The sequence below is a fragment of the Drosophila suzukii genome, chromosome 2L (assembly GCF_043229965.1).
Source record: "Drosophila suzukii chromosome 2L, CBGP_Dsuzu_IsoJpt1.0, whole genome shotgun sequence".
NCBI classification, from domain to species: domain Eukaryota; kingdom Metazoa; phylum Arthropoda; class Insecta; order Diptera; family Drosophilidae; genus Drosophila; species Drosophila suzukii.
In genome coordinates this window covers 6167289-6187920 of record NC_092080.1, presented here as the reverse complement: position 1 = coordinate 6187920, position 20632 = coordinate 6167289, and the positions used below count along the sequence as shown (strand labels likewise).

The 20632-nt window shown below is 38.8% G+C and overlaps 1 protein-coding gene across 6 annotated transcripts in view; it reads right to left on the bottom strand.

Moving 5' to 3' along the window:
- Nucleotides 1–45: 45 nt before the first annotated feature.
- toc (toucan) overlaps nucleotides 46–20632 on the bottom strand; it is a 90446-nt gene continuing 69859 nt past the window's right edge. For 5 of the 6 annotated variants that reach the window (XM_017082457.4, XM_017082472.4, XM_017082477.4 and 2 more), the window contains 5 exons: nucleotides 8918–9198; nucleotides 8112–8348; nucleotides 3292–3487; nucleotides 2545–3226; nucleotides 46–2482 (listed from right to left, as the gene is read on the bottom strand). In XM_017082457.4, the coding sequence (XP_016937946.3) occupies nucleotides 1477–2482; nucleotides 2545–3226; nucleotides 3292–3487; nucleotides 8112–8348; nucleotides 8918–9198 (2402 nt within the window). In that variant the 3' untranslated portion in view covers nucleotides 46–1476. Of the gene's footprint in view, nucleotides 2483–2544; nucleotides 3227–3291; nucleotides 3488–8111; nucleotides 8349–8917; nucleotides 9199–15571; nucleotides 15945–20632 lie in introns of those variants that run through there. The other variant, XM_017082492.4, reaches the window with a different exon arrangement.

Sequence of the window (20632 nt, the reverse complement as noted above, 5' to 3'; positions counted from 1 at the left end):
AAGATATATTCCCATCCCCAATGTCGCAAATATAGAAAACAGTACTTTTTGAAACAATTACTTATTTATTTAAGGTTTTTTGAAATTATTTAGCAAAAAATATTTATAGGGATTTTTAACTGTACCATTTTACTTATTTTCTCTTTTGCAACTTATTCTCCGATGGTTTCCGCACCGTATCTTACAGAATATTCATGTTGATGGGTGCCGGGTCTTCTTATTATCTCACACATAATAAAAATAACATACTTAAAAGTTAATGACAATGCTGCGTGTTACAAAGTTAGCGTATCCTGAACCTATACATATAAAACTCGCATATTTCGGACACATTCCAAGGATAACAAAATAAAAACGTAACGTAAACTAATGTAGTTAGGCTAGAACTAATATATAACTGATTCAGTACGAACTAATTGGTTTCAATTTCTTGCTTTTATTTAACGCTTTTATAAGGCATTAAAGACTAAATAATAAATACATGTATATAAAACACAAAATTAAAGCTTAGCTAGGTCGGCGATACGGCTCAAGACCTCTGACAATCTAATTGGTACATTATAATATAGACGTGGCGGGGGGACGGATACCTCCCCCAGGACCACAAATAGCGGGCATTAAGTTTTCAATTAAGGACATCGAGTGAGTGGTTTGTTTTGAGCTCAAGGGAGGTTATTATCTGGGGATTGAGGATCGAGTAACATGTACGATATCAGCGATTGCGAGTTGCGGTTAGAATACAATATCAATATCGCTAATCATACAAATACTTATAGAGTGTGGTATAGTAATAAGTTTTATGCAAATATTCATACTGCTTCATCTAAATGCTACCCATTACTGTATTCTGTTTTCTGATTTCCATTTAGTTTGAAACTGTTTTTAAATACGTAGCATTATACGCTCTAAACTTGGTTTAGCTTTGTGTGTGGCATATCTTCGATCCTCCATTTCAGCGCCCTTTTAAAAAATGTAATTCTTTTTTACGTTTCATTATCGATTTCAATTCCCCCAAGTTACTGTGACGGCTCCGCTTGCTGTGCTCGACTAATTGTTAGATTATCATATTATTATTATTATATTTTATGAGCGCCTTCTATGAGCTACCATACTGCTAAATGCAATTATTTACACAAACATTTTCAGTTAAGAACGTACGAATTATCATTATATATTTTTGGGTATCTCCATCATTTCTGCACGGGGTCTATAGAAGTGAAAACGACAAGCTATGCTTCCTACTATGACTTCAATCTGCTCCTACCAGTCGCAAGTGCCGATTCCTAATCCCTTATTATTTTGTTTCACAAATTGGTTTCTAGCGCTTTAGAAGCTATCATCGCTGTCGCTGTGCTCCGGCTGTTCCTCGCCCACGATCAGCTCGTCCTCCTGATCCTCCACCTCAATGTCCTCGCTCTCGTAAGCCTCTTCGGCCGCCTCGGCGATCTGGTCGATCTGCTCCTCGTAGGCACCATGTCATGCCAGTCCATTGGCATCGGCGGCGTCCTCCGACCAGCTGACCTCCATGGGTGTGCAGGGCAGGGCCTCCTCGATGGACATGCGGGATGGTGGTTGCTTGGGTCGCTTAGACAGGGATCCGCCCGAGGCGGTACTCGAGGCAGAGGAGCTGCGCATCATATCCTCCGACGAGGCTGAGCAGCTCTCGTCCTCGGAGTTCGCTCCGGAAACCATGGCCTCCCCGGCCGACTCCTGAATCTCTTGGAACTTCTTGGCCTCGCTGGACATTAACTTCATGGTGGAGCTGCGTGGACGAATCTCTGCTCCCGGCGCTTGTGGTGAGCTGGAGCACAGGGGAGTATCATCATGCCAGTCGGCCAGGTGGAGTTCATCCTGCTGCCTCTGCCGCTGGCCAGAGGATTCGCAAACCGCTGAGCTGGAGGCCGAAGCCTTGATGCACACCGAATGGGAGCGGGCGCGGGACAGAGGACGACCCTCCGTCTCCCCTGAGTGGCTGCTGCTCCTCAGCAGCGCCGTGGCGGACATGCTCTGGCTGAGTGGATTGGGATGAGCGGGGGAGGAGCCTCCATTTGTGGCCACACCATTGGAGTGACCATTGCTTGTCAAGGTCTGTCGTCGCTGGATGGGACACCGCTCGGTGCTGCTTCTCAGGGAACCAGCTCTTCGCACTATCTTCGAGGTGTTGCCCTTAAACGAGGACTCATCATCGATCTCCAGGGTCCAACTGACCGAGTCATTGCGCTCGATCATGCCCTTCATCACTGGCGATGTGGGCGAGGAGGTGGTCACTGCAATGTCTAGACCACTGCGACCCAAACTACAGCGGCTATTATCATGGGAGCTGGTGGAGCGATCCAGCAACTTGGCCTCCGCCGCCTGGAGCTGCACGGATCGCTGCTTGAGGTGGTACTGCAGCTCCTCCTTGTCGAAGGTGAGCCGCGTGCGCTTGATGCTCTCGTATTTGTAGGCCTTCTGGAGTTCCTCCATCTTCTGCTGCATGTCCCTGGAGGAGATTAGTAAAGGGTTAGTTGGGGTTTGCTTAAAGGTGTTCTAGCAAGTACTTACTTCTCCTTTTCGGTCTTGGCCTCTAGTTCGGTACGCAGCATCTCGTTCTGGGCCTCTAGAAGGGCTACCCGGTTGCCCAGCTTCAGGCGCTCCTCGCTCTCACGGATGAGGTCCGACTTGGCCTTACTGAGGGAGGAGATCTCCGCCTGCTTTAGCTCCAGGACGCAACGCAGGCTGTCGGCCTCGCTGGTCAGCCGGCTGAGTTCCGCGGAGGCGGGATCCGGCAGACTGGAGCAGGGACTGCGGCGCTGCGAAGATGTGCGCAGCACGGAGATCTCGTCCTGGGAAAGAGCCAGGCGATCCCTCAGATCCCGCTCATTGTGCTCCTTGTTGGCCTTCAGGGTGGTCAGCTCCTTGGTGAGGCTCCTCACCCGATCGCTGAGCTCCTGCTCCCGCTGGTTGGCCTCCGAGAGGCGGGCGGCATGGATGTTCTCCTTGCGAATCAGCTTCTCGCGGTTCTCCTGCTCCTGGGCTTCCAGCTTCTGCAGGCGTGTCTGCAGATCCAGGATCTTGTGCTCGGCGGTGGTCAGGTGCTCCTGCTTGAGGGTGAGTTTGTGGGAGACCTCCATGTGGTAGGCCTGCTGGGCCTGTTTGCTCTCCTCGTCCTTGGCGCGCAGTTGGGATTCCAGATCGCAGAACCTTTGCTTGGCAAGCATTTGCACCTCCAGTACTTTCTCCTCAGCTGAAAAGGGGGAAATCAAATCATTAGTTATCGGTTATGGGTTTTTGGAGATCAGGAGTACCCACCTTGCTTCAGTTCAGTGCGATGCAGATGATCCCTTTCCTGCTCCCTGGCGGCCCACTCCACATCCTTGGCATGCAGATCCTCGCGCAGCTGCTCGCAATCCCTTTGCGTCTGCTGCAGCAGCCGGATCGTCTCCTCCAGCGCTCCCTTGGTCCGGGCACACTGCTCTTTGGTCTCCTTGCAGGCAAACGCATCCAGCTGTAATCCGCAAAAGAAACAAACGATCTTGGTTAGAGTCGAGCCGCTATAAATCAATAAAGTTAGGGTCTCTTCAGGTAGTTAGGGTAATTAAAAAGAAATTTTCATCTCGATCTCAAGAGTTTTGCACGGAAGTCGCACAAAGACGAAATTGTCTGAGATTGTGACAATGTCTTTGAGACGGGAATTTCCGCGAGCAGACAATGGTTTTCGAGGGTCTCGTTCGAGAGGTTCATACATATCACGGTCAAAGGTTGTCTGGGAAATCCCACTCAATAAATTTTTAAGATTTTTATTAGCTTTCGAAAATGTTTGGTTTCCTAAAACTTTTTTAACAATTCCTATATTTTTTAAAGTATTTTAAAAGTAAGAGTACCAAACCATACATTTACTTGTGTAGCTCTTAGCTTTTAAGATATTCAGAACTAAATATTTTTATCAACATATTAGTTCTATACTTTAATTTCCTTGTATAATAAAACATATATAATGTTCTGCTTGAACAATTTCTTTGTTTTTCTTCAGAAATTCACATTGTTATACCATTTTTAATTTGTAGAAAACCTTGTTTCCATTGATCTACTTCTTCTTATATGCAAAGCATACCTGTTGCTGTTCGAAGGCCTGGGAAAAATTGAAGTTATCCATAAAAGTGGTGTTGGTTGGAGTGCTGGGCACCGTCCAACTGATGAGATCGATGTCCAAATCCATGGTCTGTGCCGATAGATTCTCGTTGGTGAACTCAAAATTCTCAAACATTTTGCTATATTTCGAAGAGCAGAGTCGCTGTGTGTTGAACACGAATACTTGAAGTAGACTGATGACAATTTTTGGGCAACCATCTGCTTTTATAGTGGAACAGCAGGTAGGAAGTGAAAGAGGAGGACTTCCGCAGGTAGCTAGAGGGATCAAACGAATATCCCCGGATATGGCCAGCAAAATATTTACGAGGGATTCCGAGGCAGATGAAAAAATGCAATTCTAAAAACATGCTGGGAAAAGGGTGAAAGATTTGGGAATTTTACTCCAGCACTCGGAGAAAAAACGAAACTATGCAATTGTGGGTGTATTCCTTTGGTGGTTGACGCCCACTGGCTGGCCAAAGATTTCCAGGGCGGATCCACCCATTCCGGCTTAAAGATCGCCGGCCAAGTTCATGTGGTTTGGGATCAGCCATCGACCCTTTGCAGCATTTGTCACGCGTCTGCCAGCTGAAGGTGGAAGACAATTTTCCCTTTTTGGGGCGGCCACTGAGGGCACTTCAATTTCGCCGTAATGGCGCGCACCTTCTCTGCATCAGTTTGGGTGGATGCGTATCGAAGTGCCAGAGCGCCTCAAAGGAACTCGAAAGTATATGGGTTTTGAAGGAACTGGAGAAAATCATTTCAAGTGCATCAAATTTGATCTATGAAATTGTAATTTGCATAGGAGTTTGGTTTCGGCTTAATTTGACAAATTACAATAAACCTTATGCCTTCAAGAATAACACGAATACATAAAATGTGGTATATATTTAAGAAACAAATAATGTTGTGATAGGTGACCATTTTCATAGCCCTTTACCACTACCAATATAATCACATAATTTTAGAAATTAATATCAATGAGTTACCAAAAAAAATGCTGAAATTTCAGGAATAAGTCGAATACACAAAAAAGTAGTGTTAGGTGACAATTTGCTATCCCCATCTTAATCCATTTTTATTACAACCAGCCGGTTAAATGTTAATAGATTACAAGTTTTTTTCTCGTCTTCATGTTTAACTAAGCCTTAAAATGTAGAGTTTAACCCCTGTTTTTAGTTTAACATGCGGTTGAGAAACCAGACAAGTATGGATAAAAAAAAAACACTTTAAATCCCCATAGTTTAATAAGTATAAAAGCTTAAGCCTTGCTTGAATGATGTGTTTAATGTTTTCCAAATTATAATTTAACTGGTTCTAAATTGTCCCGATCGATTGCAGCAGTCGCCAGTCGGCTGGCCAAATCTGATCCCCAAATTAAGAGTTGCCGACCAAGTTGCAAATTGCCTTATCCACGTCGCCGTCGATCCTGTCCAGCAAATTAATAGCCATCATGTCGCTGTCTCCGTCTCAGTCGAAATGGAAATGGAAGTCGGTGCCTCGTTGGGTGACAGTCAAAGTGGGCACTGGCTACGATGACCGACCGGTCAAAGACAGCGGCATTTACCTGGCGAGCGTCCTTGTCGCAATTAAAGTGTTGAAATTAGTGACTCGCCGCCGTGAAACTGGCTCGACTGGATTTAATCCTTTGCTGCAATCTAGGTTGCACACTTTGTAATTTATGGATTTAAGGCAATGCCATCGCAAACTGCAATTGTCCTTGGCATTTAATAACGCGCTGTAAAATGTGAAGACCTAATAAAAATGGACACGAGCCGGGTTGTCCTTTTCACAAACGATGCAATGTCCTTGTATCCCGACTACCTTGCCGGTTGCTCTTCCACGGTTTTCACACCAAATTGTGAAATCTCTCTGGATCGTGTTTAAATAAATATTTATGTTGCAACATCAGTTTAGGCTTTTAGTGGGAAAATATTGCGCCATTGCCTCGTTCGCCGGAATTAACAGAAAACCCAGGCAAATAAATCCCCTGCATGTTTGCATTTGCTGGCCAAGCCGGTAGTCGCGTTTTCAACAAGTTAGCCAAATATTGTGGTATGTTCTCCCGTAATTCCCCCTAATAACACTGGGTTTGTTTTTTCGAAACGTGCCTAAAACAAATACCGAAGACCCTAGACAAATATGCAAATTGCATGTGAGCATATGCAAGCGCCAATTGTTCTTGGGAAACTATTTAAGTAATTGGGGGTTTGTTTATAATAATTATTAAAAGAAAAATATTCAAACGCCATTAGGACATATGTGGGTTCTTTAAAAAATATAAAGAGATTAGGGGAAAACCTAGGGAAAACCAATAAACATTTTAACAATTTTAAAGCATTCATGGTAAGTCAAAGTAATTAACATCAATTAAATGTTTCAAAAAGTGAGGACTGTTGTTGTATAATTTAATTAAATCATTTCAACTTGTCTTAACTAAAAAAAATAGTTTATTTAATGTTTTATTGAATAGCTTTAATATAAATAAAAGTTGCGGGAGTTATAAATGTTGAAAAATTTGTAGAGCATTATGAACTTTATTAAATATGTATTTAATATTTATTTAAGGTTTGGTATTTTATGTAAACGTTAATAAATCTATGGGTATTTAAAAATGTAAATGTTTTTTAAAACAATTTTTCCCCTTTTGAAAATTCCCATCTGGAGAATTAAACGATTTGAGTTCTTTTCTACCCGCATTGCACAACTTCCTGTAAATTCCCCCCGGCTCAGGGTGCAAAAATTCCGACAACAGCTTAAGGGATTCCGGAATTTCTCGCCACATTAATGACTTTCCTTTCAAAAAAAGAGAAGAATCGCTTGCAAATGGCCAACGCAAATGACATCAATACAATGCCAGCAGCTGATGGCCCGGGGAATTATCTTTTCATTTGCGGATTGTGTCACTTTCAGCTTGCACAAGACTTAAGACCGGCTGAAATCAGATGATTTTCCAGCAGCAGCAGTTGTTTCCATTATCCTGACAGCATTGTGCATGTGTTGGCCCAAAGACAATGGATTTACGCAATTGTCAACATTTTTGGTAACACACCAAAGACAGACAATTTGGGGGGAAAATGTGCTGTACAGACAAGTTCAAGCAAATCAGACAAATCAGAAAATCGAAAATTCTACCTAAAGCAATTGTGGCTGAAAAGTCAGCAGACAAACATCATCATAAATCGATTTATGATGTACGCGGATGAGGTCTGCCTAGAACCTCCCCTATATGCAAATGTTAAAATAATGTTTTTCGCATTTGTCGCCGATTTTTATGGCCTTGGTATTGTGATTTAATGGAGGTGAAGAAGGGGACTGCCTTCGAAAATAGCAGGTACATTTTTTTAAAGCCTGTCCCTTCCGCATCCTTTAGCAGGCTTTTCAAGCAGAAATCTTGCCAAAACTCACACCGTATACCCGCGAATTTTCGTTTTGTTCCATCAGAATCCTTTACACCGAAAAATGGCAAACAATTAATTGAATAGCCATCTCACACCCTTTCATTTTTCAGCCCGGGGAAAGGCTTTCACGGCCGGCAAAGGGTAGGGGTTTAGAGCAAGGGGATTTTACCCAACTTTTGTTCGGAATTTTCGGTATAGTTTTTAATTAGTGCAAACACAAAAAGTGCACCCATATCCGGGGCTCAGTTTTCAGGGGTTCGGAGTTTCATGGCTTAGCCCACACTGACACAATTAAACAAAATTAGCTCAACTTTAAGCATAGATTAAGGCAAATTTCTCAAACAATGAGGGCTGCACATGTGAAACAATTCGGGAATTATTAGAGCAGGTGATCCCGATCCAAGGATACTCGGCACATGTTTAGGACAATGACAAAGGGCAGCGAAAGGTATAGATATACCAGTAGTATCTTTTCGATTTGCCTTCAAAGGGCTTATAAATCCCTGGCGCCTGTTTTCCCAGCAAATCCCTCAACCTCACCCTTGCTGATCCCAGATCCTTACTCCTTATATGCTTCTTAAGTTATACTTCTGAACTCACCTCTTGGGACATGAACTGCACCATGACGGCGAATCCCATGACCTGGCGGTGCTCCTCTCGCCGCTCGAACTGGGTGTCCTCGAGGAACTTGGCCAAGCGGGCACAGTCCAGCACTCCGTTATCCGCGAAGGGTTTCAGGACGGGATACTGGGCGGCTATATCAACGCGGGGCGTGGCCATCATCGTCATCGAGCTGACCGACGTTCCCACTTCGCTGGACAAGGACAAGGCGCTCGGCTAATGGTTAAATATAACAAAAAAGATAATGCGTTAAATAAATAATTAATACCTTGAAAAAATATAAAACTACAAATTTACTGATTTAAATAATGCCCAATTAATGCTGTGTAATGTTTTTGTGTTCCTGTCAAACTTACTTAGAAACATTGTTACATTACTATTTACGAAAATGTTCATATATTCCGTTGTTTTATGTCATCAGAATTACAATTTACACAAAAACTATTTCTAAATACATAATAACATTTAAAATTTGGCTACTATATGATATTTAGTATTACGAGTATTACGTCGAACATTTATATGAGCCAACAAAAACCTTTAACAACAACAACAAAGACACAACACAGGATGAAAATGTTACACAAGTAAAACTTAGAAAATTCCCCATCCTTAAAGAATTTGTATCTAAATATATATTTTTTACAGAACTAAGGTTTAAAGGTTTGCTTGCTATTCCTCAAATTATTGTGTTAAACAGTTACTTAATTAAAAACAAGTTTCTATTTCTTGCTTTTCTTAGTTTACAATGTATCAGAAGTGTATCCAAAAAAACATTTTTTTACCTCATTTGCAGTGGTAAACGAAACTGCCTTGACCTCCGAATCCTGTGGTTTCATTGGCGGAAGGGGGGATGCTGCCTTGGAGGCCTGTGACTCCTGCTGGGGGATAATACCGCTCTGGTCCTCGCACCTCTTCAACTTGGCCTCCGTCTCACAGGGCAGCTCATTCCCAATGGACGATCGCTTCGAGTCCCGCGCCATCGGCGGAGTTGGACATCCGCTCGAGGATTGGCCATTGTTCAGCTCCTGGAGTTCGGTTTGATCCACACCAGAACGCAAGGATTCTGCAAAAATAAAAGTAATAGAGGGAAATTAGAAAGTGCTATAAATCCAAAAAAGAAACGAGCAATCGAAAGTACTATATATTATCAAATTGTAACCCGAAGAAATGGCAAATCCCAGGGGGATTACGCAAACCTCGACCAGCGAAAGTCTTTGCTCATCAACTTGGAAGATGAAAATCTAGCTGTCGCTGAAGATGAGCTAACGATGATGAGCTAACCGTGATTCACCTAGCTATATATCCACTCCTCTCCAGGGCGAAAAAAAAATTACATGAGTAATTGCTTCGTGCCCGATAAAGAAAGAAACCGCAATGGCGGTAAATTTTCTTTTTGCATAATTCCATTGACAAAAGGGAAAGCGGCCTACATATATAGTGAGGTGTAAGTGGTGCCACGCCCACCGTCACCAGCTAATATAACGCCTTGGGTTTGGAGGCGGAGGCCATCATCATCAATTACCGGATTGGATTGGATGGGATAGCTCCTCTCATCGGGGGGCTGTCAATTAGAGAGGATGCGTGGCCAATTTTTGTGGCCAACAAATTGGCCTTGACAAGCCAGGGAATACATGATATATGTGCGGTGTATATATCCAGGGGAGGGAGTTCACTAACCGCTTTGATCGATCCATCGATCGATCGTGTGCCTGCCCATACATAACTCAGCCCGATTTCCTTACAAGCCACGCGCCGATTTTCGCCACGATTCCAAATCGAAGCTGTGGACAAACCCATAGATACCCCAACATATCCGATGTGGTGTCCATAATCAACGGTTGACGGTTTTATGTTACCGCATAAATTTATAGCCACAGCCAAACACAAAGTTGTCACTGTGTTTGCACAAGTTTGCCTATCGAATGAGCGAAATTTGTAGTTGCCTTCCGGAGTTGTCATCAAGATCATTACCCCGGGATGTTTGCTTAACTATCGAAAGTGAATTACCAAGTCATCCAGGCTGCAATTTGGATATTGGATATCGGAAAAAAGTAATCAAGGTAATAGGAAACCAAGCCATGCTAATAAAAATGTACTCCCTTACATAATATTGAAATTCAAGAAGCCTATAAAAATGTAAGCCCTAAAGATTGCCTTTTTATTATTAAAATATATATTTAAATTTGACATAATATATGTTTTGTTAAAGATAAGCTAATATTCATAATAATGAAAACATTTTTTTCTTTGTTTTATTAATAGTTGAATAACCTGTTGCTCAGGGAATTTTGTTGGTACTATGGGTATTAAATGTATATAGCTAATAAAAAAGTACTTAAATATATTTAAAATTTAAAAAACTTGTAATGTTTTACATTATGTAGTTTTCATTTGTGATATTTTACACATGTTTACGATTTTAACATATAATTTTGATTTGATTGATTGATTTTTATATGATGGACTAACTTTCACAATATGAAACACATTTTTCTTTCTCAATAAAATAAAACCTGCTGTTTCAGGAAATTGATCAATGCTGTAAAATGATTTACAAATTAGCCAAAGACAGCCGTTTCAAAGTGGCTTTAATGTTAGCGTTCGATTTTAGCCGCTTTAAATGATTGTGCAATAATCTGCGAATGAGCAAGCCACTGAAACTGTAAAGTAAACGAAACCCGATTCGCATGAAATGAATTTGTTGTTTAACAAATCAAAGCATAAATTATTTGATTATATCTGGGGGCTTTCAACATTTCGAGTCGCATTTTTGATTTAAGATAAACAGTATGTTGACATTTTTGAAGCAGTTGGCTGTGAAAATTGTTTGCCAAACTGAGGTATTTTGACATTTCCCATTTTGCGTTCCCAGAATACATTTAATAATTATTAATGGCAGACCTTCAGCAGCACCTGATCGCTATCCTCCTTTTTTCTTTTCCACGACTTTGAAATATTTCAATGACACACGACTAAAACAAGTCTGGCACACGACTTGCGAGGGGACATTTCTCATGGCAATTAGGCGATTAAGTGACATTAGCTACGACCAATTAATTGCAAGGCCAAGAAAATTGGCCAGTTCCCAGTCCTGTTGCGGATTTTCCCCAGATTGCAGACAGAATATTCTCACGGCCCTGTTTTGTCCCTGGAGAATCGCAACAAGTTTGTCGACAGATCTCCGGAGTGAGTGAGAGACCCCTTATGGCGATGGGTAGATTTATGGCTGAAAACCGACCACCTCAGTAGTTATATGACCGAAAACTATACTTTCCCATATCCGATCCCATTTTCTAACCCATGGTGCACTTTAATTTTTATGAGTCCCGGAAAAACTCAGCAGCGGGTGATTTCATTGAGAAATTCTCATCCTGCCAGGTTTTTTCTCACTCTGTTGTCGTGGGCACGTGGATTTTCCCAAATAGTGCTAGGAGTTTCGGCGAATGATTGGTATATTTACTTTAAAAGGTTGGGAATAAGAAAAGAGTATTTGGAACATTTCAGAAATATTTAACGACTACCAATCTCAGTTCTAACTACCTACAGATTTATTACTTTAATGTAATTTATAAGATAGAAACCCATTAGTTTTTAAAAAAATGGGCTAATTCTAAACTTTCTCTACGTATAATATCCTAAATTTCGAAATGATGAGGTAGTCGTATTATTCTAATATTCTGAAAATTCATAAATATTGCTGGCAGTTTTGGTAAATAAATTTAAAATTTAAAAAGATGTTGGAAGAGCTCGGGAAAATGAAATTTGCAAAGGCTACCAATCTTAATTTTAAATACATATATTACCAAGTTTGGGTAACATTTTTATTAATTTATTTATATTTGTAAGATAGGCACTGGTTTTAAAGAAGATTGATCTACCCCAAGCTTTCCCTACATATTGAAATTATGCAAAATGTATTTAAGAGGTTGGGAAAAAGTAGAAATTTGTTAGTTTTAAAGAAGATTGGCTTATTTTAAACTTTCTCTACGCATAAAACATATATTTAATTCTGCAGTTGGGAGGTGCTTATCCCGAAAAAGACACGAGACGTTAGAAAATGTTAATTGCAAATAACCAAATTACACACATTGACTGCGTAGACCAATAGAAAGTGCTTGTGAATTTCAACTGGCAGCAGTATTTGCACCTTGTGCAGCATTTACCTCCACAGCCACATCCACAGCCACATCCAAATCCACATCAACATCCACCAGGTGGAAAAGCAAACTCTCCCCCATACAAGATCAATCAACATCAAGGCAAAGAGATTCGGTGTCAGTGTCCAGGGTTCGCATTCGGTCAGCCGAGCTCATAATGACGGTTTGGGTTGGTTGGGACTTTAGTTTGGGTTCGCTAAAACCCGACATGTGTCGAGATTTGCGAGGCAATACAAATACGAGATGCTGTGCACAGTGGGCAGACAGTGTGACACTGAACAGTGGACAGTGGACAGTGGGACGGACGTACCTGCACTGGGCGATGGAAAATAATTGAAATTCCGAAATATCTTATTTGGCATTAGGCAGCTGTTGCTCTTGCCTTTTTTGCGGATTTTGGAAAACTCAACAGCAACCTGTCTTAACCCATGGCGACCCACAAAAACATGTCCAATGAAAATGCGCGTAATTAAAACGAACAACAGCCAGTCGAAGCTGGCAAAATGGCAAACTGGCAAACTGGCATTTCAATTAGCTGCGTTTAGGAGACTCGAAAAAAAAACTTAAACTGAAATCACTTCACTCGACTCGCCTCAACTGGAAAATTAAGCGTATCTAACTTTGTATCTGTTTTATTTCACTTTGGACACCGAGTTTTCATAGAAAAACAGGGGGAGTGCAAAGGGTTTTCAGGGGATAGACACTGCCTTAATTGCAATTTAACAACAAATTGTTTTTAGCAACGAGACAGAGGCACTTTCTGTGGGCGAGAGTCAAGTGCCTCGCAGCGATTTTGTGCAAATTACTCGACATAATTGAGCTAAATATGTTACACAAAAGTATCTCAAGTATGCAAGCAAATCATTTATGAAAAGGCACAGAAAGTATTTCAAGGATTATGGCAGTTAAAAGCTTTTAATTGGGAATTTTTGATAAAATGAATTTTAAGTGAAATAGGATGGAATTTTACAAATGTTTGGACCCTTAATGGTGTTTTTTTAACCAAAACATCTATTTAAAAAATAAGCAAATATCAATTATAAATATTTTAAGCAATGGTTTAAAATCTTTAATAAATGTTGGCGTTTTTTGAATCATTTGAGGCTTTAATTCGTATAATTCTACATTTTACAAGGCGGAAGGGCAATCTACATTCTAAAGACCGAAACTTGCACTTCCCTTAAATTAAATTGAAAACAACAGCTGAGTGCATGCTATTCAATTCATTATCATTCTTCTCATACCCCTAATGACATACACTGTAAACAATATTTGCACTAAATTATGCTTTGTGCCATTCAGTTTGTTTGGTTAAAAAATAAGACCGGCAGCTGGGGTCCCTATAAACAACTTCCAATAAACAGTGGATAGGAACTATGGGGGTAATAGGGCCAGCGGAAGAACTTTTCAGGCACTACGGATACGAATACGTACGTATATCAAGATATATACGTGTATCCACAAGATCGATTTCTGCAGAATGTCAATCACAGGGAGAGACTAAAGGAAAAAGACTCCATGATGAGCAGATCGCTTCAAACTGCCCACGAAGTCGGCGGTGATGAAAGACACATATCAAGGGATTTATGGCCCATCAGGGCAAAGATTTTTTATTTCATCCATTGAATATTGTTTTTAATTCCTATTTGTAGTTCATTCCCAATGGCAAACGCACATTTCAAGGTCGTAGTATCGTCGCTTGGCGCATTTCCATTTATTTTTCCTATCTCTCTTTATATTTCAGCCGCTAAATAAGCCTTTAAAACACTTTTCGTTTTTGGCTCAAGTTCTAATGATTATTTTTAGATAAGTTGTGCACGAAAACATTGTCTGCTATATATTTGCGAAGCCAAAAACAAAACAAAGCCAGCGAAATAGACGAAAATAATGCATTATATACCAAAATTGTCTAATTAATCATTACATGACTGAGTGGGGCACATGTGTGTGTTTAATTCCTTATGTTTACTACCCATATATCATCGTTTTATATATGCTTTTCATATTATTTTGCGGTTGGCATACGAATGGAAATAATAACAAAAGTCCCACGATAGAAAAAGACCACAGGAAAAAGCCTCATGACTGGAAAGCTAATGAGTAAGTAGAGGAAATGGGTTTAAATAGCGTTTCAAATTGGGAATACCCTAGGAAAATTAATTGTTGGTAAAGTAAGAATATATTTCAGAATCCTAAAAAATATTTTAAAAAACTGTTACAACATATTTTTGAATAAATTAAGACCTCAAGCAGTGTATATTTTATTATTATAAACCTCAAATTTTATTTTACTTTGGTTTATTTCTTATAAGTAACTATTCGCCTACACCTTTATAAATTTTTTTTACAGGGTACATTAAAAAGTTTATGCCAAATTTATGTTTGCGCTGTGGCCAGACAGCAAAATATGCTTTTTGGCTTAAAATGTGTTGCCACACACGATTTCGTGCTTTTCATATTTTCTTGGCTTTTTATATATTTTGCACAATATTTCGTTGATATACGGACCCAAGTGCATTAAATGTTTGATGAGTGAGACAATCGGAAATTGCGACGCAACTTGGAAAATATCTAAAGGCCGAATAAAGATTTTTTACCCAAGTGCAACTTTTTGTCCGCCAACAATGTTAAATTGCACTGAAATTGTCCTTCAAATGCTATTGAACAATTGTTCTACTTTCTATAAATTTTCATTGACAAGTAGCTAAAATAAAATTGGTATTGAAGATCGAATGTATTTAAATTTAGAAAAGTTAACCAGAGAATATATATTTAAAATGGTAATTGAATAACAACTTGATTTATTTAAGCTTAATTGCAAATGGAATATTTTTGGATATTTAGTTTAGGTTTTTATTAAATTCCCAAAATTAAATTTTATTTTTGTAGAAATGCATTTTGTTTTGAATTCACATGAAAGATATTGTATGTAAATTACTCTATTTATTTTGCACATATTTTTAAAGCCAGTAGGGGAGAAAAACTTGATTTATTTATACGTAATTGCAATCGGAATGTATTTGGACACTCTATTTAGGTTTAAAAAACCGCAGAATATTGCTCAAAATTTCGTTAGAAAAATTAAATGTTGTTTAAATGCTTTTAGTTCACATGTAGGATTTTATGTAAATAACGTTATTTATTTTTAAAGCCATTTGGAATAGCTTTTGGTAATTTTAAGCTTTATTATTAAGCAGCAATCAATAATAATTTTCCTCTATATTTCCCTATTGTATTGAAACACTCCCGCGTTAATTTGAAATCCCTGCGATGGCTTACCGCCAATTCCCTCGTCTTCGAAATCGCAGTTCGCAAATGAATCCGCGGTGACAGCTCCATTTCCATCGGCTAAACCTCCAGTTCCACCGCCACCCACTTCGTACACCTCCATCATAATGCTTCCGCTCTATTTGCCCTAATTCAGCACTGGGATTTAGGGATTTCAGTTAATGGACGCATAGCTGCCATCGTGGGATGGATCGATTTTAATTGGCGACACTTGGGGACATCGTTAATGATGTTGAACCCTTATAACTACGTCTTCACATTTTTCGCTTCCGTTTTTAAGCGCTCAGCACACGCTCGATGAAAATAAAAACCCGCCGCAGAAATTTAATTATCGAACAACGACGAACGATCCGATATACCGAACTTCTAAACATAAACTGTTAATGAATTTAATTCAAATTAAAGAGGCGCACATTTGCTCGATGTTGTCGTTGTCGTCGTGGTTGTTCGTTTTTCGTTGTTCGCCGTTGTTGATCACTCGGTACGCAGTTGTTGCTAATTGTGGAGCCGATTTCACCATGTGGTGGATTATGGGATCGCCACCAATGGGGCAGAAGTACACAGGGAAAAACGGGATTAGATAATAAAATAATTGCAATTTAATATATATTTTTGAGATTTATGAGTTATATTTTGTGAGTAGCTAAGATATTTTTTGAAAAAATAATAAAAAAAATGTTGATGTAGTGTTTTAATAATTATAATTTATAACAAAATAGTTCAATAAATATTTCAAATAAATTAAATTCAATTTATGTTTTAGTGGTAAATTTTTTTTTTGGAAAACCTAACTTATAATATAAGGTTTTATAAATTATATATCATATCAAAATAACTCCATTAATATTTAATTTATATTTTTTTTGAAGTTCATAACATTTAGCCTGTTACTGGTAGAGATATTTTTCAAAAATTTTACATGATGTACTATTTTAAAAATTATATTTAAAATCAAAACACTTCACAGATATTTCTAGGAAGATCGAAATAAGTGTTTTTAATTTTTTAATTATATATTATTCTGTTTTTTTTACATATTCTATCTTTTATACTTTTAAAAACTTATAATAATTTGCTCATTGTAGTATTGTATTTATTGTAGTATTGTAATATTTTTTATTGAAAGTTTTCTCTTGTGTACTTCATGTTCATATGTGCTCTGCATTAATGAACATAAAAAAAAATCAACAATAATTACAAAAGCCACAAAACCGAACTGTGACGTCAGCCCAAAGGGAGACTATGGGATAGTAATTATTATTCTCAATGGAGGACTGGTGACAAACGCAGTTGAGGATGCCCCACTGCATCACTGGGGGTCACATAATTGCCAGGGCAGGCGCAAAACGAGCGGGCCACGCGGCGTATGAGCAATATTTAATTAATTTTCGCCTCACTTACAGCAGCCGAAAGAGGGAGACCAAAAACTGCGACTGGCGGCTAATTAATGACCCAATATAAATCAAAATTTAATGCCACCAAATCATGGCAGCTGTTGTTGTTTTCGGCCAGAGAGCGTGGGCGGTTCGGGCAATAAGTTAAGTAAGTTAACTAAGTGAGGGGACAGCGTGGCATGGCCCAGTGAACTTGTCAACAAGTGTTAATTGCACTGCCACTAGCAGAAGCAGAAGAAAACCAGAGAACAGAAAGTACAGAGAAAGAAAAGCGAGACACTTTGCACGTAGCAGTGCGTAATTCAATATAAAAAGTCGCCGTTGGCATAGTTTTTTATCTAGGGTCTGTGGGGTTTTATTTGGTTTGCCAAGCTATTCGCAAAGCGTCGCGACAAATTGGCCAAAGAATTAAATAGAAACTGGGGGGAATGGCAGACTGGAGTGATGGGGAAAGACGCCGAAAGGCAGACAAAGAGTTATTAAATTATCCACGCACAAATTTCAAATTATAACGCGCAAATGGAAGTTGGACAGCGTGACGAAAGTCTGGACATTTTTGCGAAATTATTAAAGCCATAACTTTGAAAATATGAAATTATGTCGAAAATTAATTATCAAGTCATTAAATTTTTGATTAATAAAATGTTATTAATATTTATTATTCATATGTGTGTAGCTTGCTTTAAAATAAGACCATATTGCCAAGAAAGTTATTTTGCAAGCCATATAATTTTATTATTCCACTAATTTCTGAAGACAGCTGATTAATCATTTTGTATATTGTCATTTAAAATGTTGTATTCATTTTGAAAAAATTTTTAAATTAAGGTTTAGTAACTATTAATTTACCAATTATGTAGAAAATTCTTTTGCACTTCAAAACACCAAAAAATCTAAAGCAATCCTCTTATTGGACATGGCAATACTTATATCTAAAGTAATATTCCACTAATTTCTGAAGATAGCTTACTAATCAACCTGTATATTGTCATTTAAATTCTGAAATTAGTTTGTTTACATTTTGAAAATATATTTACATAAAAAATTAGTTTAACAAACGAGTAGAAAATTCAATGCACCTTTAAATACCATAAAATCTAAAGCAATCCATTTTAATCTAATTTGGTCATGGCAATTACTTTTAGAGTCATGGCTCTTTATTATTCCATTAATTTCTGAAGATAGCTAAGCAATCATTTTGTAGATTGTCATTTAAAATCTAGTATTAATTAGCTTTAATTTCTTATATATATATTAACTATTAATTTAACTATTAATTTAACAGATGTGATAAAAATTCTGTGGCACCTTTAAATACCATAAAACCCCAAAGTAAGCCACCTTAATCTCATTGCAATCTCTGTCATAATCCACTTTTTATTGCCCCCAAACCCATTTGAAATCGATTAGTCTTTAGACTCATTTGCATATAAGCCATGTAGGGTACATATATGGTGTAGCAACAGGCGTATGGCCTTAATGATAGGGGCTATCGGAGCAATCTTGGCCAGAAGAAAAGCAAGTTCAATGCTTATCGGTGGCAATTAAATGGTATTGCGCATACGCCCCGTTGCGTCCGCTTGACAACTTGGCCGTCGGCCAAAAAACAAGACTGAAAGCCAGGGATCAATCAATTTACGCGGTGGATTCTCCAACCGGCGGCAACAATTTGTTGCGCTTCGTTGGCTCTAGGCTTCTTTTATTTTCTTGGTTTTTTATTTTCCAGCCTGCACTTGACTCCATTAAAACAAAAAAGCCATGTGGTCACAGTTTGCTAGCGCCCAAAAGCGCAACCATACCGTTAATTTACTCATCAGCTATGATTTAATTGCCTTTGGGGCTACTTTAATCTTTCCACCAAGTCTTTTCGATATATTAATTCATTTTCGAGCCATTAAAAACGAACCATTAAAAGCCTAACAGTTTGACAGGCACTGTAAACAAGCTGCGTATAACAGTGGAGCCTCTCTTTAGAGGACTGCGCAGGTCCTTTTTGAAGCGACTGTCCACATATCTCAAACACAATAAGTGTCAGTGTGTCACACAACAAAAACACACACATGCGAAAAAGTACATTATGCAATTTTTATGCTGAACCAAAACGACACAGAGAGAGAAAGTTTTTGAATGGTTTCTTGTTGGGGTAGCTCACCAGATGAGTCATCATTATCGGGGTAGTTAGACGGGGAATCTTAGGAGACCAAAAAAAAAGATGGAAGAAGAAAACAAGATGATATCTGAGTAGGCGCCTCCAAAAAAATCGATATTGGTCCAGGGCCAAAAATAAAGGAGACAACCGGCCAGCTTGCGGTTTCCATTTTCTTGTTGCGCCTTTGGATTGTAAGACATGCGCAGTATAACTCGTAATGTTTTCGGGTAAAAGTGTTTAGGAGCCATAAATATTGAATGGGCCCGCTAGGGCTGCCCATCAGTTAGGATATCACAAATGGCATCACATTCAGAGAATTAAGAACAGCCTATAAAGCCAACTTAAAAATGACATAGAAAGTATAAGAATTGGAATATCTTGATAAGGAAACTAGGAGAAACATAATAGTACCCACGAATTTTATGCCTTGTATGATAATATTTTAAGTGGTACATAACTTTTAATACATAATCTCATTAGATAAAAAATCAAGATTACGAAAAGGTTCCCGCCAAATAAACGAATCACTTACTAAAACCTCTTAAATATAACAATCTTTTATCTGATAAACTCCAAAACTTTTGTCAAATCATTATTTGCCTTGGTGATCTCACTATGCCTCAATACCAAAGTCAAACAAATGACTGGGCACATGAAAAATGGAAAACTCCAGCAATTAAGATGTTGTTTTTCAAGAGTATAGAGTTTATTTTTAGCAGCTCAAGCCAAAGACGAAGTTTCATAATTGAGCCAAAATAATGAAATGGCAAGAAAAAGGAGAAAAAATCGTATTTGCCACGCTGAAAGCAAAACAACCAAAAGAAATATAATAAATATGAAAACCTAACAGAAAAAGAAATTAGGAGGACAAGCTCCAGCTGCTTTTGCCTGGAAAAATAATTGTAACGCCTCGTTTGGCATTAGACAAGAACACAAGGTATTTCATACCCTATAACTAAGATGGTTGTGGATGCCGTTAGACTTCTGCTTCTCTTCTTCTTCTTGCTCTGGGTTGTGGGTCATGCCCAAGCAATTTTCGAATTATACAACGCGATTCCGAGGGTTTTGTGTAGCCCAATTCAGAGATCTACCATCGCATCTTTCACTCTCTTGTTAGCCAAATAGCCGACGGCCAAAAAATAAAACAATTCCCCATTGTTCTCTTAGCGGAGGAGATGGGGTATAAAATGGGTCACTCAGATGGTTGGGGTAGATCAGACTGAATCGGAATCGGAATCTGTATCTGCTCCGGGCAATTAACAAATAAACACTGGCTAATCAAGCCAATTTTTGAACAATTAATTTAAAGTAGTATTAAAAGAAAAAATAAAACACTTCATTTTGAAACTGTAGATCTATATATCACAATCAACCCAAAGCGAAATCCATTTAAATAAGACTAGTCTAATAAAAACTCTACTATTTCATTGACTTTTTCTTAACTTTCTATAAAACTATATTTTTAAAAAAGGTTCTTAAGTATCCGAAACAGTATTAGACTTCAAATCA